Raw genomic sequence first — 26098 nt, 5'->3', positions numbered from 1 at the left:
GCTGGAAGAATCTCTGCTTGATTCTGAGGGCCCTGAAGCAGATTCTGGGGTTGTAGCGGCACCAGAATCGAACCGCAATCAATGCATCATCACCCAAACATCAGATGGTGGGCAGAAATTTTGGTATCCACAGTAAACATAGTGATTTCTATTGATTTTCTGCTTTCATCATGACAGGTGAGGTCATCAAAATGGAGGAAAAGCTAAAGGAATCAAGTCCAGTAACTCAGATGGGCCTCAAAGAGCAAGTCAAACCATCCAGTCTCAGTGAGAAGGTAAAATTGTTTTATATTTTGACCCAAATGTAAAAATGAGGATGTATTACTTTATACATTTTTTATTGTTGGAAATTATACCTAAAAATTCCCATACCGGGAGTTGAACCCGGGCCACCTGGGTGTAAACTTAGGAATCCTGACCGCTAGACCATATGGAATGACATGAGTCGTATCTTCAAAACTGGTTTGCTTATTCTGTTTTATTGGTGCTTCTACGGCATACCATAGCCCAAGCTAATGATAACTTATTTTTTTCAAGCTCATGCTAACTTTTGGAATGTTTGTCAACAAGTCAGCCAAAATGAATTGCCCACATTACTCCTTTTGATGCAGAACATTCTCTATTTCTAGTCCACCTCTGAAAAAAATTGAATTTGAGACCAAAGCATTAAGTTCAAAGTGTTTACTCCATCTCAAAGCTGTTTCAGAGTTCAAAAAAAGAGGAATCTCATCTTTATAAGTGGTTTCAAAGTGTGGTTTACTTCCCAAATTATGTCATGGCATCACTTACAGTAGGGGTAGGGAACCTATGGCTCGAGAGCCATATGTGGCTCTTTTGATGGTTGTAGACTCTTCTGCATGCATCCTCTCATTGATACTCATTGATTAGCAACAGTGAAATAATGTCCTCAAAGGAATTCAGACTTTTTTTTAAACTTTCAAAATAGTGAAATGAATAATAAATGCTCACATTTTCATTTATTTTCACTTTTAAATTCTGAGTATGGCTCTCAAGGAATAATCTTTGAAAATATAAATTTGTTTAAGGCTCTTTTCGTCAAAAAGGTTCCCGACCCCTGACTTCCAGGAAGTTTTTTTTTTATTCAATCAGGTGAATCCATATGCTGCTTATTTACAGCAGTCACCTTTGCCTGAACTCCAACATCTCCACTTGACCAAAGCATCCTAAACTTTTCTTTCTATCGGGAAAAAAAAAAAAAAAAAACAGGAATAAAAACCTGTTCCGAGTTTTCCCCAAGCTTGAATTCAACGTTGGACATCCGCCCCAGCTGTGTTTAGAAATCTTCCAGATAGCACGCTCCATTAAACCCCTTTATTAAGCCCCTCGGCTCAGAAGGGGGGGAGGAAAAAAAATGGCGGCGGCCGGGTTGAACCTCCGCACGAGATTCGATCAGCTGCTCGCGAGAAGCACCACGAGAAGCCGTCTCGCTTTTGGCGCCGACACCAAAGGCTCGACGAGCCTCCTCCGCTCGCTGGCTGGCCACCGCATCAAAGGCCAGTGTTTATCAGAGGAGGAGCACAAATCATACGTAGCCAGAAAGGAGATAATTTAAAACAGGTTTCCTTAAGGATGAGGCCCGCCCGCTTGGGGGCATCAAAGGAAACCATGGCAACCAGATGGAGTCCTGGAATGACATGGAGTTTTTAATATGGGCTGTCAGCACCTTCTGCTTCAACGGCGTCAACGGCAGCCAATGAGTTAATGGCGCCGTTGACAGACTTGACAGAACATTCAAACTTGTCAGATTTTTGAAACATTTTTGGAGGACAAAAAGGTTACAAGAACAGTCATATTTTAAAGGAGGTTTAGTCCAGTCGTATTTTTGAAAGAGTAAAGACGGTAAATTACAAGAATATGGTTGTAGTTTTTTTGTAAGAACAATATTTTTTTTACCAAAAGGGCTGTAATAATAGAAGTATATTGTAGTCATATATTTTATATTTATGAGGCTATACTAATATTTGAAGTACAATATTTGGGTAGAAATATAGTCTGTTTTTTTTGGCAAGAAAAACCTAGAAAATAATGTTGTCATTTATTTTTTCATACCTTAGGGTTGTAACTATTTAAATACAAATTGTTTTAAGAATTGGTGTATCTTTTTGCCTTCTAAGTATAACATTTGGGGGAAAAAAATACCTTAGAAAAAAAGGAAGAAAGCCACATTGTCAAATGCAGTGAAAAATAAACAAGACACTATTGAACTGTCTGTCCAGTTGGATCAGATGCCGCCATCTCCATCGGACTCGGACAGCGGCAGTGTGTCGCCATGGCAACTGGCGGTGCAGGAGCAAGGCTACCGGAGGAGGCTGTTCCTCTTCCAGGAGGCCCAGCAGAAGCAAGCCCAATTGGTCCAGAAGCTGCAAACCAAGGTGAACTAGATAAGGTCATAGTGCAGATAGTGCATTCTCCAATGTGTACGTATTCTCCTCCAAGGTTCTCCAGTACAAGAGCAGGTGTGGTCAGCTTGAAGGACAAGTCTTGGAGAAGACCTCTGATGTGGAGAAGATGCGACTGTTGGTGGGTACCAACATTTTTGTGTTGTTTGAGGGAGAATGGTGTTGGTCATCACATGGGTTGGTTGTTGCACTTTCCCTCACTTAACCACAAGGGGTCGGTGCATTGTAATATCAGGAATAAATGTACTACATTACTTTGAGGTGAAGGGAAACTGTTTTAAGGTCAATTATTTAAGTGTACCATTTAAAAGTAGTAGGACACAGATCGATTTAATAATATTTTTTTTTCCTAAGATGGCACAGTCACGCGGAAGCCAGTGGCAGTAGCTCTGTCCACTCTTATTTGTTTTTCGTGTTTTACAGCCCCTCTATATATTTTTTTAAATTACATTTTAATATTTCTTAATACATTCCTTTTTACTTTACTTTGTACTTAATACTTTTTACTCTAACGATGATTGATGAGCATCTTAATACTTTAATGCTTTTTTTCTGTTTATGTTTCATATGTACTGTTAACGGATGCACTTTTTTATATGTATCGTATCTTTTGCTGACCCGGCCCGTCTGTCAAAGTCAATGTGGCCCTTGGGCCCAAAAGTTTTCCCACCCCTGCGCTAGCCACTTGTTGGCTAGCTGTTGGTTTAGCCCAAAACACGAGGTGGAGTTGGTTGGTACAATTTGGAAGGAGGACATGGCTGCCCTACACATTAAAAGTGAATTAATGGCTTTTGTGTGTGTGTAGGTGCAAGCCCATCAAGACTCAGGCCAACGTCAGGAACAGGATCTTAAAGCCGACATCCGGAGCAAAGTGGCTCAGCTGGAGGAGCAACAGAGAAGGTAAGTGGTATCGAAATTCTTCTATTTTGCGCACCGTTGCCCCTTTACTTTAAGAGTTCTAAGTGGGAGGTTTCCATATTCCCAGGTTGTCTCAAACGCAGCGTAAATCCACTACGAATAATATTAGGTAATACGGAGCGTGGTCCAGCTTGTATGCACTTCGATAGCATCATGTGGCTCTAATGACTTGTGTGCGTGTGTGACTCCAGCTAAATAAATGCAGCTGTACCAAATTGTCGTACTTCCAGATGCGGCGACCTCAGCCAAGTCAACTGCGAGTTGCGAGAACAGCTGAAGCAGGCCGACGCCCTCAAGCGGAGCTTGCTGGAAAGCTTGCAAAAGGCGCGCCAGGACGCACACGTGTGCGAAAACCGCTCGCGCTTACTGCAAGAGGTGAGCAAGATGTTTGGGAAAGTCATTCAGTGATTACTCGCTGAGCTAAAGTCAACTCTTTTGAAGTGGAAGTTTATTAAGTGAGAATAGAATATTGGAGGGAAAAAAAGATTGATCGGTCCATCATTTTTATGAGGTGAAGTCAAAATTTCTGAGGTAAGAACTTGTTTCATCAAAAAGGTCAAATGGATATTGAGTTACATTTATTTAACAAAGGGACAATAGATATTAATGAACATATACACATGGTCATGTTAATGAACATGTAAGTATGTAAGAGCTATCTTTAGTCTCTTGTGCAGGTTGATGTTTAAAAATAACCATTGGATTATTGCTAGTGAAATGTCAATGTTAGCCAATAATTTAAAGTGAATGCTTTTGAAGAGAGAGTTTATTCGAGTAAAATGAGAGCTGGTTTCAACAGTAAACTCCGTCATGTAGTCAAACGCCCGGCGACCAAACGCCCGGCGACCAAACGTCCGGCGACCAAACGTCCGGCGACCAAAACGTCCGGCGACCAAAACGTCCGGCGACCAAAACGTCCGGCGACCAAAACGTCCGGCGACCAAAACGTCCGGCGACCAAAACGTCCGGCGACCAAAACGTCCGGCGACCAAAACGTCCGAGTACCCATCTGTAGGGGCCCACCAATGACAATTCGATAGCCCCCACCTTGGCCGGTTATCCAGTTGACACCACCACCCTCGTTAGGCCCCCCTGCTCGTCGATACTGATCGCACATGGGCCCTGTTCACATTCGTTCGACCACTGACTCTCACTTCATTTCCCCCCTTGTTGTTTCCCGTGAAAACATTCTGAGTGTCAAGCGGGCGGGAGAAAGAGAGCCCCCCCTTTGTTGCCGTAAACGTCGGCCGTGTGTTTATTCAGGGAAATGCAATGACTTGTCTGTGTGTGTGTGCCAGCGCTCTTCCAGGAGAGCGTCTGTTTGGAATCACAATAATATGAGAGGTGCCATCTTTCTCGCTGGACTCGCTCCACACACATTCACACTCGCCCTTTCACAGACGTCGTCTTCCCGCCTGAGTCGGGAGCAGGCGCGTGTCAGAAGCCTATGGCGCCAGGCCGCGTCCCTGAGGAACGCCTTCACACAACTCAGGACCTCCACTGACAGGTGAGCGGGCGGTCAAAAAAAAAAAAAAAAAACACCGTTGCTCAATACTGCCTTGCTTGGAAAAATAGAAAAAAACTTTTTTTTTTCTTTTTAAATGTCATTTTTACTGAACTGTAGGTAAATTGCTATGATTAACGTGCATTCCAGAACACTGTCCGACATGCGAAGTGAGTGCACGGCCGCCTGCCAGAAGCTTCTTTTGGCTTTTCGTCATCTGGAGGCCACGCGCGAGAGCACCTCCGATGGCGCGGAGGTTTCGTTGCTGGAGCGCCAGCTTAAGGATAAGCTTCGGGAAGCCATGCAGCTTCAGGGACGCTGGGATGCTGAGAAAGTGGAACTTAACTCAAGGTCCATATTAAAACTGGCTTCACTTTCTTAATGCTAATATATGACAGTATAGCCATTCTATATATCACACATCTGTAATAATAATACCAATACAAATATATCATGGAAATGATCGAGATCATATGGTATGAAAAAAAATGCCCATATCAACAAGAATGAACTCCAGATAAACGATAGTGGCACTAATTGGCATGACATTTGGTAGAAAGGTTGAACATAACATGATGCTCCAAAACTCCAAAGATTAAAGCCTTATGTCAAAAATGTGCTTGGTGAACAGGGTCAGGGACCAATACCACCCTAGTTACAAGCTGTTCTGGCTACAAAGCACGGAGAAATAGAATTAATAGTGTTTTTCCCACAGCCATCGGGACTCTGAACTTGCGTTAGCACGACACACAATCCCTTCTGTGCAATAACAATGTGCAATATCGTAGACTTTGCAATATTTTAGAATTTACCAAGCCGGGATGTGACTTTTTATACTTTTACATGACTATTTATGTATTTTTTTACTATGAAAACGCACTTTGTGGAGTAACACCTCCAATTTCGTCATACGCAGCTGTGTATGATGACAATATAGGCTTTTGATTGATTGATAGGATTGATTGGTTGCACCTCATTGAAATATCTGCAGCGGGTCGTCGTACCTTTGGCATGAAATGTGGTAGAAACTCATTGGATTTTCTTTTCTTTTCCATCATTTAGGATTATAGAGCTGAATGATGCTGTGAAGCAACTCCGCAGCCAAAACAGTGAAAAAGACGCTGGCTTGGACAGAATGGTCAGACTTTAAACATTAGGTAGCAGTTATCAAGTCTGATCTCAACTCTTTAATCCGTGTCCTGTTGTGGTTAATTTTCTGCTATCTGTATTTTACAGGAAACAAGCATAAGAGAAGACATAGGGCAGATGGAAGTCCTCCAGACTGAGAACCAAGTCCTGCAAAAAGTACTCCAAGAGATTTTCAAGGTTGGAAAAAGATTTTTTTTCATTTTTGACAAATTTGCTTATTAGGATTGTCCATTTTTTTATTCCACAGCTCGTATCCGGCGAAGGCGATGCTTTTGAAGGTCTTCTTGATTGTTCTCCACGGACAAACCCCATCTTGATGGCTGTGCGGGGTGCCCTCGCCAAGCATAAGCAGGAAACTGAGGTTTGCCTTGCCTTTTTCGTCATGCTATCGCCAATTTGAAATGACACACAATTTTCCAGGAGTTAAGTGCCCGCTTGGAGGCCTCCCTGGAGGAAGCAGGCACCCTTCGAACTCAACTGGAACAGGCGGACTCGGCTAAGAACCAACTGGAGACCAGGATCAAAGAAGTAACAGAGGAAAATCAAGAGGCCAAAAATGTGTTGGAGGAAATTGTGCGGGAAAAGGACAACTATCACTCTGCGATAGATGTCATCTCCAGGTAACTTGTTAACCATTTTATGCATGGACTTTTATTTTTGTAGGACTTTTATTTAACTGACTGGCAGCTAAATCCACGTTGACTGGCATTCTCCCAATCCAAATGAATCTGATATTTAGCTCTGTCAATGGCACACTCGAGCAAGACCATTTTAAAATGAATGTTTTTATAAATGTAAAGAACTTTAGAGCCGTTCTCGATGTCGTCATCTCTTTTTTTTCAGTGAGAAGCGTGATGTGGAGCAGCTTTTAGCAGACGTGGAGCGAGAGCGCCAATCCCAACGCGCCGAGCTGGAGTCACTGAGGCGGCAGAACCGAGACGTGGACTCGCAGCTGGCACGGCTCCGCTCCGAGGCCCGGCGAGGGTGCGACACGCCTCCACCCACCCGTGCGCGCACTGTGAGTCATTTTAACTCATTCGGCCCATACGACATTTTGCTTTCCAGCGAGCAAAGCCTTGAAGATCTGGAAGGGAAGCAGTCAGACCTCTGGCGGGAGTTGCTGGCTACCAGAGAGGCGCTGAGCAAGTCGGCACTGGAAAAGGAAGTTCTGGAGGAGGACAAGGCCACCCTCACCCTGGCTCTCACCAAGGTTACAAGGCCACAACCAATGTTCCCTCTAAATTTTCTTTGGTCTGGGCAAAAAGACAACCTCCCTGAGCGCACTGAGTACCAGTGTGAGCCACATCATCATTGCTCGCTATGGGCACACCAGTATCACACCTGCCATAAGCAGGTGCATGTCAAGGTTCCCTCTAATTGTTCATGTAAAACAGTGGTCTCAAATCGGTCGTCAAAGGGCCGAAGTGGGTGCAGGGTTTCATTCCAACTCAACAAGGATCCCTTTTGCAAGTGTAATCAGTTAATTAGAGTCAGATGCTACTTCTTTTAGAAGACACCTGATTGGTTAAAATGTCGCCACTGGATCGGTTGGAACAAAAACCAAGACCCACTGCCGCCCTATGTGGAACCGGTTTGAGACCACTGCTGTAAAACAAAACAAACAAAAAAAAAACATAAGAGTGGACAGAGCTACTGCCACCATGGGGAGGGGGGTATAAAAAAATTACGATTTTATTTACTGCGCGTCATATGATTGCTGCTGTGCAGAGAAGACGAGAGTACCGTGCAATTACGCACGCGTGCAGCTTAGAGGGAACATTGGCCACAGCTATCTGATGTTTGACGGAAGTGACATTTGTGCACGTTGCCCCGATGCAGGTGGAATGCCGCGGCACGGCACAGGAAGCGCTGGTGGCCGAGTTACGACAGCGGGAAGCAGGTTTGAAGGACTCTCTGGCCAAGATGGCCGCTCTGAGTGATGGCCTGGCCAAGGACAAGGTAGAGCTCAACCGCTTGCTGCTACAGGTGAGTGGCCGCACATTGTAAATAGAAGGCTAAAAACACTTTCAAAATAAACACACCCTACAAACTCTCTCACACTCAAGAAATGGTTACAGACAAAACCATAATGCCAAATAAACACACTAATATAAGACTAATTACTACTAACATAAAAAGCCAAATACTACACATAAATCCTTTCACACACAACAAAACAGAAATATCTCCCTTAAAAAGCAAATCAAAACACTTTCACACATTAAAAATAAAACCACCCCAAAACAATAAACACTGCTAGAAAATGACACATTTTTTTTCCTAAACACACAAACATACTGAGAACATTTAACACACAATAAAACACCTTTTAGAGTAGGCATAGAACATGCACTAAAGCATCTCAAACTCCAATTAACAATCTCACAATACCAAAGTCTTTAAAAAAAAAGAAAAGACAACATCCCTCTTTTTCTCAAAAACTTTCACACAAACCTAAAATCTCCAACTCCAAAAAACCCTCATAAATGTTTTTGCTCATAATGTTAAAATCTCACAAAACTGGAAAGACTTCAGCCCACAATTTAAAACAAATAAAATAAAAATCTTTAAAAAAAATCTCACATGATCTGTCATAACCAAATCAAAATTTCTCACACACACGCACACACACACACACACTAAATACTATCTCACCCACTATGTAAGCACTCAAACTTTTTTACTTAAAAAAGAAACCAACCCACATTATGGTTGTCTAACCATAGTTGCGTCCAATCATTTCAGACTGAAGAAGAGAAAGCGGATTTGGATGACCGATGTCGGAAAGCAGAAGCGGAACGAACATCGGCCCGGGAAGACGTCAATCGGATACAACGGGAAAAGACCGCCGCTCTGGCAGAAAAGGAAGCCCTGGAGAAATCACAGCGCCACCTTCTGGACCTCAAACGCATGGCAGAAGATGCTGTGGACCTCCTAAAGAAGGAGAACGCACACAACCTAGATCAGCACTTGCAGGTATTTGGGAAGAAAATACAATACTTTTTCATAGTACTTGCTCAATACATCGATCGAGAGCTGACCTAAAAAAAAATGATCGGGAAGCCACGCAACACATGATGACTCGGCAAGGTGGCCATTTTGATTTGAATCGACGACTACTTTGACTGAAGAGCCCGTTTTATATTTAAGAAGAAAAAAAAAGATTTTTTTTGTAAATTGTCAACACACAGAAAGTCTACAATTTTAGTTAAAAGTAGTAGTTAATTTCATATTAAAATCTAAGATGTCCTTCAATATTTTAAAGCACGGTAGGAGAACTATTGTTTGGCAACTCTACTCTGGTATTGATTCTACTCTATTACCCCACAACCATCTTGAACCAAATTTGAACCACTAAACAGATGGAGGATGCTAAATAAATGTTTATCATTCCTCCATGCCACATTTTTGTGATGGCTGTTAAAAAGAAAGTGAAGGTCTGCATATCTACTTCAACAACCATTGAAAGAAGAGCCAGTAAATAACTGAGTCTTATTACTTTCTCCTCAAAATTGATATTTTCGAAAGATTGACGTGCTATTAATAGTATTTTAGGAGTCCGCGGGGAGACAAAGGAGCGCACAAATTCAAGGAAGATAAATGGAGCGGTCGGAGGGCTTTTTTTTTTTTTTTAAGTGAAGACGCTCGTAAATTTGCACTGCCAAAATCTTTTCATTCTTTGCCCTCTGAAGAATGACAAGAATCCTCTCTCCTGCTTTATTATCACTCCAACGAGACCTCCGTGTCGGAGCTCAGGTAGTTTTTAACAAACCAAACAAATGGACAAATTCCATCCAAACACTCGGAGATAAGCCAGTTGTGAAAATAAATGCCAAAAAGCTCGGGTGTCCTCCGACTTGGGCCGGGAGACGTGGCGCGCTAATATTTTGCTTTGACTTCAATTTAGCCTGGATGGAAATCAAATTACGCTGATTGTTGCTTTTTAAACCTTCCGTCCTTTCACCTCCATTATAAATTCGGCCATTGTGTTTGAGGACCCAGAAAGTGCGCTTATTCTGGTTTCTTTTGCTCAATTTTCATGGAATTCGGTAAAGTAGCTCTTCCACTACTGCTGGCTATGACTAATAAGTATATTCTAGTTTTTCCATCTACTAGGGAAACTAAGAAAAATTCATTTTTGAATTAATGATTCAATTAGAGGTGCTTTAAAACATGTTAAATACTAAGTACTAAAATCAAATCAAAAGCCTCTATTGTCATCATACACGAAATTGGTGGTGCTACTCCACAAAGTACGTTTTCCTAGTTAAAAAACATAAATAAGTCATATAAAAATATAAAAAGTCAGTGTAAAAAAACATAAATAAGTAATATAAAAATATAAAAAAACTGTGTAAAAAAAAAAAGTAATATAAAAATATAAAAAGCCACAGTAATAAAAAACATGAATAAGTAATATAAAAAAGTCACAGTAAAAAAATATATAATAAGTCACAGTAATACAAAAACATAAATAAGTACTAATACAAAAATATAAAAAAGTCAGGTTAGGTTTCTTTATATTTTGTAAGTTATTTCAACAAGAATTGCCAAAATGACTGGATTTACGCCAGAAAAGAATATTTCAAATGAATGACGTGTTTTGCTATTCCACTGCAGGTAAACAGACGGATGCGGAGCACAACAGATGACCTCCGCCAGGTCAGAAAGCAGCTTGATGGCCACGCGGCCACCTTGGCGAAAACCACGACCGAGCGGGACGAACTGGCTAAAGAAAAAGCCGCATTGGAGGTTCAATTACGCTTGGCCGAGCGCAAGACCCACGACGTCACGCGGGAACTGCTAGCGCTCAGGTACCTATACGTCACCAAAGCCAAAATATCGCATAGATCTGGCTAGCACTCATAGCTTCCATACTTCCAGATCCGAGAAGAGCTTCCTGGATAGCGGCGTGTTCCAGATCCAAGAACTGGCCTCGTCTCTAGAGTTTGAACGTAGCCGCGCTGAAGCCGACAGACGCGGCCTCTTGTCAGCCAACGAATCTTTAACGCGTGAGTCTAAGTCTGACCATTACGAAGGTCGCTATAAGAAGAGGAATTCTTATTTATTATTATTATTATTTTCGACAGGGGATGTTGAGCAGGCGCGTCTGGACGCCGAGCATCGACGAGCTGAAGTCGCGGAAAAATACAGCGACTTGGAGATGAAGCTAGTCCGAGCGGAGAAAAAGGCCCTGGAGAGCTTAAAGAGCAGAGATGAGCTCCACCGAGAACTGGAAGGGGAACGTGAAGAGAAGAAGAAGCAGATTCAAGAGCTGCTTGAGCAACAGGAGCAACTGCGCTCACTCTATAAGGAGTTAACAGAGCGCAGCAGGGAGGAGGTGGAAAGAGCCAAGGAGGAGATGCACAACTGTGAGATGAGCATTTTGCAAGCCCGTAGCGAGAAACAGCAGGTAACAATCAACTATTCTCCATGACGTAGTAGTATCTAAAATCCTGTCATCTCAGTCAGGCTTTAGCCGCATCATTTTGTGTGGCCCCGGAAAGTCAATCATCCTTCAGACTTTCTGTTTTAGGATCAAATTAAAATGAAGAGTTTAGATGTATATATTCAATTTCCTAATTTCCCCCCTATCAAATCAATCATTGTCATTTTTTAATCCATTTTTCCATGTTTTTAGTTCAAAAATAATGTTGTAAAATCAAAATATATATATATAAAAAAGGTCAAATAAACATTGTTTTAGATCTATTAAAAAACGGAAAATTCAGGGATTTTAATCCAGTTCTTTTAATCCATTAATAATATTAAAAAAAAACAACACAAAATGTTTCATTTGAACAGACAAGCTAAAAACTAAAAAAAAAATGTCTTTGTGGTGATTAGGCTTTGTCCCAGAAGGAGAAAGAGAAGGCAGCCCTTTTGAATAAGCTAACCGTCCTGGAAAATGATCTCAAGTCTGTCACTGGTGAATTGGAGCTGACTCAGAAGGAAGCATTCACCAAACAGGAGCAAGACAAGGTAAATATCATCATCCCGAATGGTCTTTTTGGATGACGCATTGAGCATGTCTTCTTCTTCTTTTCCAGAATGAAATGTCAGGCCTACGAGGTGAAACGCAGCGGCTCCTAGCTGACTTGAAGGCTTCGGTCAACTCATGCGAGGCGACGGAAAAGAGCCAACGCGTGAAGTTTCGTGAGCTTTTCCAACTTCAGCAGGACACTCAGCGTCAGGTTAGAACCTTTTTTGAATGTGGCTTTCACTCGGATGGGTTTTCTCCAATGCATTTTTTTGTTGGGTAACCCTAGGTTTTTGGCAAAAACTGGATCCAAATTCAATATTATTTACCTGATTTAGGGATTTTTTCCCCCTGTAATTGTTTATTGGATCAAAAGTGGACTTTTTGAAATTTGCAAGGATTTCGCTGTTGGAACATGGATGGAACTTCTTTTTGCCCACTTTATTACCCACATTTTGGCCCAAAAAAAATTTAAAAGCCCCCCTAGACATTTTGAAGTGGAGTTGGATTTTATATACTGCGCGCCATATGATTGCTGCTGCGCAGAGAAGACGAGAGTAGTGCGCAAAAGCGCACTCGCGCAGCTTAGAGGGAAATTGGTCCATGCGCAGAAAAAAATGACAGGTCGCCCAGTCCTTTAAGCAGTACACTGATCTCACAATCACCCCATAAAGCCAAAAAGAAGGGTCCTCCTATCATGATTTCGACTCCTATTTCCCGGGGAAAAACAGCAAATGTTTATCTTTGAGGGACATTAAGCTTTCAGGCCAGCGGATCATCTTGTCCTCACGCTGTCAAATTGTAGCAAATGAGTGAAGACCCCCCAAGCAAGCAAGACCCTAGGCCATAACGGCCAGGGTTCCCACGAGTACTTGGCGCGGCGCTGAAAACGGCAACGACAGCCAAAGCGATTTTACGCTAGGGACGCCATCGCTAACTACATTTCACTTCCCCCCACCCACTTTGGAGAGTCTTTTTCAGTCCACAATGTTCCCCTTCATTCATTTGATGTGATCTCATTTACGTTTGAGTGACAGATTGGGAGAACTGGACAGCGTCAATATGGTGGGAGCGCGGGTCCCTGGTACCGTATTATGAAATCAAAGTTTGTGTTAACCCCTAGTGTAAATAAGCCGGCAGTAAAAGGGGGGCGGGCGGCTGTTTATTTTCTCCCCCTTGTAACAGCAAAAGGCTGGCTCCGGCGGGACCCTCGACCCCGCTCCCACCTCTCCCGTCCATAGAACGCAACACTGCAGCGTCTCATCACGAAGAAGGGGGAGTGGGGGCTCGTATAAAATGAACGCCGCCAGCAGCGATGAACGGATCCTAACAGTCGGGTTAGGGGTGTGGGATGCATTTATGCTAGTTGGTACCGCCCCATGACCATTCTTTTCATCACACACAGGACGTTTGTGGAGTTAGTTATTTTCGGCATTCATTTATCTGCCAAAAATGTTTATGGCTAGAACTATATCATATGGTGCTTTTAGTTAGCTAGCTAGGGTTAGGGTTAGGGTTGTGTAGTTTAAAAAAAGAAAATGTTCCCAAAAGTGAGGATAGAAATTCTAAATGTGTTCCAATTAGCTTACTTTGTTTCATGTACCGTATTTTCACGACTATAAGGCGCACCCTCAAGGAATGACATTTTTCCCATATATATTGTACATGATCATAAATGATTTTTTGGTTGAATTTTTAGTAGTGCCAATACTGTCCCGATGGATGAGTTGGCTTTTCAAACTGTACTTCGACCATTAAAATATGCTTTTATGGCAACATTTTTTTTCCTCTCACACAATTTGCTATGGAATCCAAATACGTCATACGTCATTGATTCAAAACCAAAAAAGATCACCTCAAGATGGAACGAGCTAGCCACTAAATGTCATCTTTTTGAAACCAATGACGAGGCTGAATTTCCCCCCAATAAAGTGTAAATGTTCATATCCGCTAGCTAGTTATTCCTCGCATGAGTTTGCGATGGCCAAAATCCTCCTGTGTGGCCTCCTCATCCTCCCCCACACGTTCAGGGTTCAGGGGGTGTGCTGCTGTTTATCACGCTGCTCTGTGGATTGTCCACACTGTGAGCTCAGTGAGAAGACGTAAGCTGGCCGCATGCCCGAACGGCTCTTAGCCCCGACCCCGATAAGCCCCTTCCTCCCCCGAGCCAAATATAAATACCAAAAGAAAAAGAAAAAATACTAATATAGGTCATGTGCTCACTCTGCTTTGTTTACATGAGCTCATTCACCCATTTGGACTTTTTTTTCTCCATCAATCTAATCTATTTTAACATTCCGGGTGTTTTGTTTCATTATGAAACAATAAACCAAGAGTAGAACCTCGTATTCCTTCAAGAATTCAGGGCAGGGGTGCTGGAGTCCATCCCAGCTGACTTCGGGCCAAGGGTGGGAGACACCCTGAATCCCAAGGGGCAATTTAGAGTGTCCAATTAGCCTAGCATGCATGTTTTTGGAATGTGGAAGGAAAATTGAGTACCTAGAGAAAACCTATGCAAGCTCAGGGGTGCTGGAGCCTATCCCTGCTTAGTTTGGGTCTAAGGCGGGGGGCACCCTGAATCCCAAGGAGCAATTTAGAGTGTCCAATTAGCCTACCGTGCATTTTTTTGGGAATGTGGGAGGAAACTGGAGTACCCGGAGAAAACCCACGCAAACTCTGGGGGTGCTGGAGCCTATCCCATCTGTTTAAATGGATTTTGTGTCCGACACTATCATCAGCACAGAAATATGACCATGAACCGGGAATATAAATGTGCTATAAAGTTTTGTCCGTCTTTGTCCAAAGGTGGAAGTTCTTAAAACACAACTGCAGGACAGCTCGGAGCGACTGGCGACCACTCGGAGCGAGCTCGCCCAGGTCCGGCGCTCCCTCCAGGAGAGCGTCCACGGTTGGGAGAAGCAGCGCGAGGAAACCCTCAACCTGCGACGGCAACTGAATGACGAGAGGGGCGAAAAAGACGCCATCCGGGCCTCCAACGAAGAACTGCGAGCCTCCATAAAGATGGCGGAGAGCGACAACGGCAGGTAGAGAATCCCGTGGGGATTTTCCGGTTATGAATCTAAAAGAAATCTTATCTCAGTTTGAAGCGAGTGGCGGAGGAGCGTGCACAACGGGCGGCCATCTTGGAAGAGAGCAACGTCGCCGCGCAGCAGGAGGCGTCCACGCTGAGGAAGAGCATGAGGGAGATTGAAAAGTCGCGGCTGCTGGCACGAAGACAAAAACAAGAGCTGCGAAGGCAGGTGAGTGAATTTGACGTTAAATAAAGCCTCAAAAAATCTCAAATGGTATGCGAAAAAAAATCCATTCTTTCATTTGGAGTTTGCCTTTTTCATATACACATAATTAACTTTTCACTCTATTTAGAAACACACTCTTAAAATTCATGAATGTCAAACGGTTTTCAAGTAGGAAGCCTGAAATCAATTGTAGAAAAAAAATTCTGGTGCAGTAGCTGTTGTTTATCGCAGCTTAAGGTCGTGCAAGGTGAGAAGCAGCGGCAGGAGCAAGAGTTGAAGCAGCTGCAGGCGCAACTCTGTCAAGAAGAACAGCAGCGCGAGGAGGCGGGGCTTCTGGCCTTCGGCCTGAAGCAGAAAGTGATGGAGTGCCAGGCTGCCAGAGATGCAGCCAACAATCAGGTCATATACATATTCACACATTTTGCACCAATACCATTCATCTTACTTTAATGATAGCACTTAAAAAAATAATAATAATACCGTACTTTCTGGACTACAAGTCACACTTTTTTTTCATATCGTATTTTGCCGTTTAATATACCCGGGTATATTAAATGATTAACTAACCCTTAACCTGAGCAGTGTGTTGTTTGAGTCATTTTTCAGACTAAAACTACTTACTGCTGAATAAAGTAGGACTTGGAATTTTAATAAACTTATGCCCCCATGAATACTATACAAATCTTGCCAAAAAAGCTGAGTTGCCATTTAATATACCCAGGTATATTAAACGGCAGGGGTATATTAAATGGCGCACAAAAGGGAGGCTCAAAAAAGCAAAAAATATTTAATATACCCGGGTATATTAAACAGCAAAATATGGTAGTTTAATTTGGTCTTAGAACTTATGCTCTACTGCGACTTATATATATAATGTATCTTTCATACTATAAATCGCACTAGCTAAAAAATACTCCATGAAGAGGAACAAAAAAATATATGTCATATTGTAGCTTAAGCTGCATTGTTTTTATCCGAAGCCGAACATTTCCTATTGTGGATCATCAAAATGTGGCTTAAGTTGGTTATTTCTTAGTACTCATTAATATCAATTGTATTTTATTGACATATGGGTGTTGTGTCAGGCGTCATCATTACAGCGACGCGTGTCGGAGCTGGAGGAATTGGAACGTCAAAGCTTGGAGCTCCAGCGGGTCCGAGAAGCCCAGCAGGATCTGGCCGAGCAGAAGCACCGCGAACAGGTCGCCCGCCTACAGCGGGCTCTGGACGACGCCACCTTCCAAACGGGCCGCGCCGCCACCGCCGCCCTGGATTTGGAGAGTCGGCTGACGGCCAGCGAGGGTCGGCTGGCGGCGAGCGAGGGCCGGCGGCGTAAGCTAGCCCAGAAAATCTGGGCGGCGGGCTCCACGCTCCGCCGTTTTGGCTCGCCGTCTCCCGGGAGGAGACTTCCTCGGCGAGGTTTGTCTTGTCGCGCGTTGGTTTACATGCGGCTGTCAGGAGGTTTACACGCGGCGGCCGCAGGCTCGGCGGGAGACGGCTTGACCGAGGACTCGGCTTCCTGTGCTGACGATGAAGAACTGGAGTTGGACTCCATCCAGGCTGGAATGCAGGATCTCCAGAGAGCACTCAGGGACACACAGAGGGAAAGAGTATGTCTTGGCTTCTTACCACTTTCTTCAATTTCTAAATAGAGTAAAGAGTTTAACTCTTTCATGCATAAAGTAGGATTTATTATTATTTGTTTTTTAACCCATACAGGGCACTCAGTTTCACCATTGTTCTTTCCCATTCCAAATGGATTGGACGGATTTAATGTCGTCTATGGCAGCCAATGAGTTAAATTGGATTCTGTCCTTCCGTTTTTTAATTTAGAAATACATATTTACATTAACATGAATGACATGCTTGGTTTCTACACATACGAGACTGACTACAATTTTGGCTATGAAATGTACTACTAAACTGTACCTGTTTTTTTTATATATATATTTTTTAGGATGAGTCCAAGGCTCAATTGGTTACTCTGAGCAAGCAGGTATCAGAAACCCAAGACAAGTCGGATTGCGAGGTCACTAAATTGCACAAATCCCTCCAAGCATTTAAAGATGGTAGGGACTAGATTCCTTAGCAGGATTGATGTCGAGTATTGCCCTCCAGGACTGAAACAATGCTTATTTGTAGGAAATCGGGAAATGGAGGAACAACTGCGCCAATCCCAGACCTCCTTTATCTTGCATCAGGAAGTCACCGAGCGAGACAAGATGGCCCTTGAGGAGGAGGTGGCTCAGCTGCGATCTGCTCTGCTCAAGTCTCAGGCTGAGTTTAAGTCACTCAGGGTGAGTATTTGGGGAAATAGAAGACGTAGTGGGTTTGCTTTGCTTCACATGGGACTGGTGCACTCTATACATTTGCTATACATACGAGTTTGTGTCCTCCAGGAGAAGATGGAAAGCTTCCAGGCCACTGCACAATCAGAGCGCCAGAAGCTACAGGAGGCCCAGAAGAGCACGGTCCTCCTGGAGAACATTCGGCACACCCTGGAGACTGAGCTGGAGCGTTCCCGGATTGTAGCCACTGAGCTGGAGGCGGAAGTCACTATGTTGCGGGGGAAGCTGGCCGAGGCAGGGAGCAATCTGGGAGAGAAGGAGGCAGCGCTGAAGGTCGGCGAGGAACTGCGGATTGCGGCGCTGGCCCGGGCCGAGCACCGCCAAGACCAACTGGGTGAGCGGGTGCGAGCCCTGACCGCCAGCGAGAGGGCGCTGCAGGAGAACCTGAAGCAGCTACACAGAGCGACCAATGACAGTGAGGCAGAACGTCAGCTTCTGCAGGTTAAGTTTTACATTGTCTTTCTATTTTCAACTCAAAATCTAAATTGTTTTTTCTTTCTCCATTTGTTTCAAATTAGATGACCTGTTTGGTACTGCCGCATTAGTAGTTGACATTAAACATGCCGCTAGCCCGAATAATGTGAGCTTTGATCCCAATGTCTCGACATTTGACATCACAGGGTCGTCTGGATGAAACCCGAAACGCTTTGGTGGACAGCAAGAAGCTGAACCACTCTTTGACGGAGCACAGTCAGAACCTTGAGAAGAACCGAAATGACTTGGGGATGAGGAACTCTGAGCTGGAAAAACACAACAAAAGCCTGCAACAGGTCAGAAAATTTTAATTCCCTACATTGATAAATCCACTTTTGAGTGACCCAATTCTAAAAAAAATTCAACATACATTGTGGATGTTATTTTGTTTTATTTTGCAGTCTTTTGTGGGTGTGAAAAAGCTATATCACACTTTATTTGTAATATAATTTACTTATTAACACATAATAAACAACACCATAGACAGCCCAAATGAAGCTCTCATCAATATTATGAAGCAAATACTATGTCATACAAAGAGCCAAAGGGCAAGTACACATAGATACAATAAAATATAAGACTATAAAGCTTTAAAGTTGAGTTGATGCTGTATGATCTGGAGCAAGTAGTTCTGTCCTAAAATGGCCGACAAGTGACTTCAACCTGATTTGCTACAATAGACACAATAGACAGCCAAAATACAGATTTCACCATAATTAGTTACAACACCAATATAAAGATTAAAAACAGAAAAGTTATTAAAAAAAATAGGCACATTATCGTGGTTTGACCCCGCTGTGACCCACGCCTCCTGACGTCACCTCCCGTTCCTGCAAAACGTAAACAATACGCAGGGATGGCAAATCTCAAAACTTCGCCGGTATGGAAATACTTTAAAGTGAACGAAGAACAACCAAAGTTCGCCGAATGCAAGCTTTGCGGGGCTAAAGTCTCAAGAGGAGGTACGAACAGTAGTAATTTTAACACAACCAACCTGCAAAGACACCTCCAATGTAATCACGAGGACGAGCACAAAATGCGTGAGGCTGTAAATGCAGGATTAGTTCATTTGGTCAATAAACGCTCGCCAGTTTGGAAATACTTTCAGGCTAGCGAAGAACACCCAAAACTCGCCGAATGTAAGCTTTGCGGAGGAACCATATCAAGAGGCACCAACAGTCGTTCGCTCAATACTACCAACTTGCGAAACCATCTCAAGAAAAACCACCAAAACGAGTACAAAGATTGTGAACCCGTCGTGCGGGAAAGGAGGACAGTTCGACTGACAAGATTACAAACGTTGGAGAAGGGCAAATGGAAGAAGACAAACCCCAGGGCGTTAAATATAACGAGGGCACTTGGGGAAATGGTTGCTAGTCTTAGCTTGCCCCCTTCGTTTGTGGAGAACGAGGGTTTCCGAAGATTTCTAAACATTGTGCAGCCCAGGTACAAAATTCCTCCTCGGGCCGCAGTAGTAAATACTGTCATGGCACTGGTACGTAAAATTGTTTTTATTCTTTTAACACGTACTTGGTAGCTCAAATGTCCTTGCAGAAATCCGAGCCAAACGTCAATGATGGTGCGCCTTACTAAAGAGATAGTTCAACGTCTTGTATTTTGCAATATTTTTATCTGGACACGCTATTTTTTTGTAGATAATCGTTTTTTTGTACAAGTGAAATAGTTTAGGGGAGACTAGAGCGAATTCAAAGAAGTGTTGAAAAGTATCACGACGAGAATATTGTATCTATTCGGTTATTTATTTTTTGTGTTGTAACAAGGGAAGTTTCATTTAGCACTGTCAATCTTTTTCCTGAAAAAGAAGAATATTTGATTTGGATTTTTTTGTAAACATGGAACGATTTTTCTCCCAAGAGCGTGACGCTGCAACAGTCAGCGAAACAGGCGGCGCTGGAAAAGACCGAGCGACTGGATAGATTAGTGTTCGACCTGGAAAGTCAGGTGTCAGACCTGAAAAGAAAAGTGACGAGCCTTCAAGTCACGCTTCAGAAACTGCAAACAGAAAAAGCCGACGTTGAAAAAAGGCTGGGAAAAGACAAAGGAGCTCTCAAGAAGTCGCTAGAGAAGGTGAGATGATACAAAACCAGAAATAGTCATCTTAAGTTTACTCGTGTGTTGGTGGGTTTTCAGGCAGAAATGGAAATTGAGCGTCTGAGGAATAAAGAGTCGGTCGCCAATGATACGCAGGAGTCGCTAATGTGTATCGAGCGGCAGCTGGTGGAGAAGCAGGATCAGGTGACGGCTCTGCAGGTAGGACGCCATGCGGTACGCTCGGGAATTTGAACGCCGTTTTTTTTCCTTATGCTATTTTGTGATGCGTTCAGGCGCACGTAGGCCAGCTGGAGCGCTCGCAGGCACAGCACCTCCTGGAGGTGACGGCGCACCACCACCAGGAGTTGGACGCCGCCACCCAGCGACTGCGTGATGCTCAGCTGCAGGCGCAACAGGTGCAGGAGAACCGGGAGAAGGCCCATCATACCAGGGTCAAGTGTTTGGAGGACCAGGTAAAGGAAATTTAATTGAGCTCTGTTGCATGAAATCCAGAAAATTGACTTGCATTCTAGGACAGGGGTGGGCAAACTTTTGGGCCCGGGGGCCATATTGACTTTAAAAATTTGACAGATGGGCCAGGTCAGCACAAGATACGATACATATAAAAAAGTGCATCCGTTAACAGTACATATGAAACTTAAATCTTGGAAAAAAGAAAAATAACATTATTTGGACAACGTCGGCGGGCCGGATTAAAAGGCATAATGGGCCGGATGTGGCCCGTGGGCCGTAGTTTGCCCATGTCTGTTCTAGGAGTTATAGTAATGTCTGTAAATTAAAAAAATTACAATTAAATTACAATTGATGAAACGCATAGGAATGACCAAAAGTTCAACCTTGATTTCATTTCACATTGTGGGAGAATGTGATGAGCTTCAAGTAAGCTGACGTTAAAGTTTGTGGCTATTATTTTAAAAGGTATGTTTGGTGAAAAAATTCATCTGGATAGAGGTGGAAGGAATTATTAGCGGTTCCAAAATGACATCATGATGCAAGAAACCACAAAAAAACAGAAAGCTGCTGGAATAGGGGAAATTCAGAACCCATAATAAAATATATTGTCAATAAATAAGACAAATATTCTCCATTCACTCCATTAGAGTTCATTTTAGACCCACAAAAACTCTACATTGGCAGACCCACAAAAATAGCAGTTGACACTAAATGAAATTTTAAAAAAAACTTCACGGGTGGACCACAAAAACATCCCTTTTCACAGACCTACAAAAGCCTTCTAGTAGCAGACTTTATAAAAAAATCTCCATGGGCAAACATGCAAAAAAATTAATTGGTTGGCAAACAAAAAAAATCAATTATCTCCACTTGAACTACAAAAAATCCCCACTGACAAAAATGTCTCAATTGGCAGTTCCACAAAGAAAATCTTCAACGAGGCGCCCAAATAAAAAATCACACAAAAATCTTCATTGGCAGATCCACAAAGAAAATCTTCAATGACACACCCAAAGCAAAAAAATCCACATTTACATACCCCCCAAATCTACATGAGTTAAAATTGACATTCAACTAAAAGTGACCAAAAAATTCCACCCATTCTTAGCAATAATTCTGTAAAAATCCTACCAAAATAGCCCTGATTAAACCATTTTCTGTCATTTGACTCTATGTTCAATTTTTTTACCCCCACAAAAAAACCCTCCCCACTTTCTCTCATTCACACCAGACTCCAACCCACAAGAAATAAATTCATTGGCTCCCACCCAGTGACTCTCACCACGGAACCACCCCCAAACTCCAAATAGGCGGAGCCACAAAATATATTCCTTGGCCGTCATTCACAGTTAACTAAGACCCACAAAAAATGTCCTTAAACCATTTGTAACCATTACATCAAATGCCTCACAGACCAGTGGGAATTTAAGACCCTAATTAAAATGAATCTTTTAAAATCATATTATAAATCACCTGGTCAATAAATGTCTTCTCTGGAATCGCAGATTTCCACATTTAAACAGCAACTGGACGAAGAGACTCGATGGCGACAGGCCTGCGTCCACAAGGTGCTTTAGACCCACAAAAACACTCAAATATTTAACAACCGCAACTTGCTGGACAACAACGCGGGTTGTTTAGGACATTGAAACTGAGCAAAAAAGCACCAAATCTCTCTTGGAAGAAACCCTTCACTCATTGTCTGACCTTAATGATGATAGACAGACGTCCAGTCGTTTTGAACCCTTGTAAAGGATTGAACGTTGGCAGAGAATCAGTTCAAATAAAAGTTTCTGAGGTGAGTGTTTATTTGTTGTAATAATGTCGTATTTAAGAAAATGTATTGAAAAGATGCTCCAATTTGTTTCATTGTACTCTCCATCCTTGCGATATTTTCCAGCTGGCCATTGATTTATGGCAATTCCATTTATTTTAATGGAAAACAGTTTTTTGATGCAAACTTCTTTGTTTAAAGTCAATTTTTGACACGTTTGCACTATTCACTTTCTCTCTTTTTTCACTTTTAGGGGGAGTATGGGGTATCTGAGGTAGGACAGAAGTGTCTTTCACAACACGCTGACCCGCAAAATATAAAAAAAGTGTGTGGATTTCATGTTGTGGTGGTCGAGAGAGATGAAACTGCTGACAAACCACAAAAGGGTGTGTGTGCCTGTGTGGAAAGCTTTTGCCGTAGTCCTCTCATATCCTTAATATTTCATATTTCCTTCATGTCAAACGATTTAAGGACCACAGAAGGACAACATGTTCACAGCACTTTAGTACATTACCAAGGGAAATCAAGGATATTAACGAATGAGAGCGCCTCGTTGTGCGTCCCCCTCGACTTCAAGCAATCCTTTGATTACCATAGCCCCGCCCCTAGCTGTGTCCGGTTACCCGCCCCCCTGCCTCGCCATTGGCCGGCACCGGCTAATTATGCAAGGTGGTCTTTCCCCGCTGTAGGTGGGGCCAGAAAGTGAAAGAAGTCCTTTAGCAGGCTTAGAATAGAGCGCTTTTATTGAGGATATCTCACACGCTCAGTCATCAGGGACTCCCCTTAAAAAAAACGATTGTTTACACACCAAAAAAAAAAAAAAAAGAACGAGAGAAAAGCTCCGGCTCGTTGATTCTTAGAGCAGAATGCAAGGAATCCCCAGTATTCCGCACACGCGGCGGAGCTGAAGGACCAGCGTGAGACCCTCGGACGGCTTGCTTCCCACCTCCCCGAGGTGGGTTCGAGTCCGACTCCCCCACCCCTAGGGTGGCTGAGGCCATGCCGCCGGCGCTGCTCTTGCTGCGAGTCCTGCTTCTGCTGGCCGGAGGGGCAGAGGCGGCCGTGCCCCTGGAGGACTTCTATCCCTTCGGCGTGGAGCGGGGGGACGCGCAGACGGTGGCCCAGGACGACGGGGGCTCGGGGTTCCTGGAGATCTCCGTGGCGTTCCCCTTCTTCGGAGACAAGCATGCTGGACTCTACGTGAGTGATTTCATTTATTTGCAGTTATATGCGTGTGTGTATGTGTGTGTGTGGGTGTGCGTATATGTGTGTGCACGTATATGTGTGTGCCCGTGTGTGTGCCGACTTGGCAAGGCAAGGTGACAGGACTCTAGGGGGATGATATGGGTTGCGGGGGTGAGCGGCCAAGTGCTACACTGTCGAGTTTGTGCATGTGTGCTGACCATGAAAAAAAATGTTTGGAAAAAATGTTTGTTTAGGAAATAGTAAAAGTATGCATACTAATTTTTTTGTGTGTGCAAATTTAGATTGGAGGTTCTTAGAGTTTATTACTCTTTTTTTAGATGTTTTTTTTTATTTCATTAGAATTCTTTCCAATTTTTCATTACCTGCCGCAAAATTGATGCATGACACCATTTCAATTCTTTATTATTCCACTTCATTGGATTCATCCTGTGTTCCCCATTCATGTTAAATTAAATTTAGTTTCAGTATTTTTGTAATGATCTTATAATTAGCTACTTGGTATTTCTCATTGCGAAAACATGCCACCATAATACTTACTTATTTACTTATATCTTGTGCCGTGGGCCTCAATTGGCCCTCAGCCCGCATGTTTGACACCACTCTTTTAGCTAAAAAAAATGCAATTTTCATTCACTCATTAGCTGGCAAATGGCAAAAGTTTAAATGGTTTGGACGTCTCTTCCCATCAGACACTGAAACATGATATTTTACAGCTAAAGAGAAAATGTCCACTTTCATTTAATTGTCAGTGCCATCTTTACACTTTCTATGCCACCACATGTGTACACTCAATGGCTGCCATTGATGGTGACATCTTTCACTCATATTCTAGTAGATCTAACAAACCAGCAATACTGATTCGCAACACCACTCAATTTGAACCTAGATTGTTTTTTGTTTTTTTTGGAAACATGTTCAACTCTCTAAAGTCACATAATATACATCAATTTGTCATGGAATCAGTAAATGATTAAACATTTTCCAAACTTTTTCTTTTTGGAAAAACCCTCCTTTAATACATATTTGTCATGATAAACACAACAAGGAAAGAAAAAAATGCTGGTAAGTTTGCATGTGCAATTCTTTGTTTGTACCGTATTACGTTTCCATTATCCCGTGCGACCCGTAGAAGAACTTTCGCCGGCTTTTCACACACACACACACTGGCGCGCGCACACACACACACACACACACACACACACACACACACACTTTGATGTGCCTTAAATCAGCACCACCTGTTGTATGTCGTTGCATCCCCTCCTCCTCCTCCTCCTCCTCGTGGTCTTCAAATGTCCACCAGGGGAGGCTGAGAAACCATAGCAACAACGGGCAAAAGTCAGTCAAGTCACCTATGGTGCGTTGCATAGCCCTGGGAAATGTCATACTTCAGCTATCATTGGCATAACAGCAGTGACATGGATTTTTTTTGGCTCAAGTCTGCCCTTGACGGTCACATTCGTTTGAACTGGGACGTCTGATAGTGATCAACATGCTACAAACTTTGGACCCCCCCACATTTGACACTAGGTTTCATCCTAAAATGTTCCCAAACTTAATGTAATGCCAATTAATCCACATTGTCACCCACACATTGACCCTCAAAATCTATTTTTTGGCTTCCATTCACACTTAGAGTAAAAAAAAACTCCATTGGTAGACCCACAAAAAATTCCATTGGCGCACCTGCGTTAACTGACCTTTCACTGGGACCCACAAAAAACATCATATGGCCAATTAATTGCATAACCTTTTTAAAGAAAAGTCCACCCAAAAAGCACATATTAAATCTTTTTGGATTTATGAAACTCCTTAATCAACATTTTTGGAGCCTCAAAAAAATCCCACTTGTTTCCCATTCACTCTGAACTCTGAACCACAAAAATAAACATTCAAACACCCACAAAAACTATCCATTGTTTTGTCCCTAAAAATTGACCTTCAACTAGGAGCCATTAAAAACTTTCTATGGCCAATATTAAATTGTTCTATAGTGTCTCTCTTAGTACTCCTCTTGAAATACATAATGGAGAAATCTCCAAAAATTAAAAACTAAAAATAATAGACCATTTGAAGTTATTTTGGTCAATGTCCTTAGAACCATTACCAAAAAAATAGTGTACCCACAAAATAATGTCTAATGGCCCTGATTCACTTTCAGTTAGAAACCACAATTTAGCCAAGTTCAAAAATCTCAATTAGTAGACTGGCTCAAAAATCTATTTTATTCAACCTAAAACCCACAAAAACCCAAAAATCATTACAATTGCCCCATGAATTAACACCTTAGCTACCAATAGCCTAATTCACAAAAACCCTTGAACCAAATAATGATCAACTTAAGCCCTCTTCAACCTCTTAACGTTGAACAAAAAACACATTACTATAAATTTTATAGCAGTTTTGCCTCTCACACACAAAGCTTTTTTATGTAGTGAGCGCCTATGGAAGGGAAACCATTTGCAGTCCTTCAAATATAGATTGATATAAGTAAGCATTTTATTTTGGTCCGCCGGCAACGGCCAAAGACGGAGCCTCGGTA

The 26098-nt window shown here is 42.7% G+C and overlaps 2 protein-coding genes across 4 annotated transcripts in view; both read left to right on the top strand.

Annotated features, from left to right (window-relative positions):
• The first annotated feature begins 170 nt into the window (after nt 1–170).
• On the top strand, nt 171–22383 carry crocc2 (ciliary rootlet coiled-coil, rootletin family member 2). Its single transcript, XM_077717035.1, has 33 exons — nt 171–275; nt 2238–2393; nt 2458–2541; nt 3226–3320; nt 3569–3713; nt 4739–4845; nt 4993–5193; nt 5905–5980; nt 6079–6168; nt 6239–6352; nt 6412–6611; nt 6835–6975; nt 7057–7201; nt 7831–7977; nt 8737–8967; nt 10612–10805; nt 10876–11003; nt 11082–11404; nt 11839–11973; nt 12042–12185; nt 14777–15015; nt 15072–15231; nt 15460–15627; nt 16314–16647; nt 16711–16838; nt 17186–17297; nt 17371–17525; nt 17628–18017; nt 18197–18346; nt 19926–20138; nt 20202–20321; nt 20396–20575; nt 22082–22383. Exons 1-33 carry the CDS (start codon nt 171–173, stop codon nt 22151–22153), a joined length of 5382 nt encoding a protein of 1793 aa, XP_077573161.1. The 3' UTR covers nt 22154–22383.
• The window catches only part of sned1 (sushi, nidogen and EGF-like domains 1), a 19617-nt gene continuing 15755 nt past the window's right edge, over nt 22237–26098 (top strand). For all 3 annotated transcript variants that reach the window (XM_077717206.1, XM_077717205.1, XM_077717204.1), the window contains exons 1-2: nt 22237–22374; nt 22604–23550. In XM_077717206.1, the coding sequence (XP_077573332.1) occupies nt 23350–23550 (201 nt within the window). In that variant the 5' untranslated portion in view covers nt 22237–22374; nt 22604–23349. The remainder of the gene's footprint in view (nt 22375–22603; nt 23551–26098) is intronic.

This window comes from Stigmatopora nigra, chromosome 5 (genome assembly GCF_051989575.1).
Source record: "Stigmatopora nigra isolate UIUO_SnigA chromosome 5, RoL_Snig_1.1, whole genome shotgun sequence".
NCBI lineage: Eukaryota > Metazoa > Chordata > Actinopteri > Syngnathiformes > Syngnathidae > Stigmatopora > Stigmatopora nigra.
This window is presented reverse-complemented; position numbering and strand designations above follow the sequence as displayed.

What these genes read in the sequence shown, in the direction of transcription:
- crocc2 (XM_077717035.1), top strand. Translation starts at nt 171, where the DNA reads ATGACAGGTGAGGTCATCAAAATGGAGGAAAAGCTAAAGGAATCAAGT. An exon ending in AAAGTGGAACTTAACTCAAG is followed by an intron (nt 5,194 to 5,904) that starts GTCCATATTAAA and finishes TCCATCATTTAG; the next exon opens with GATTATAGAGCTGAATGATG. An exon ending in ACGCTGGCTTGGACAGAATG is followed by an intron (nt 5,981 to 6,078) that starts GTCAGACTTTAA and finishes TGTATTTTACAG; the next exon opens with GAAACAAGCATAAGAGAAGA.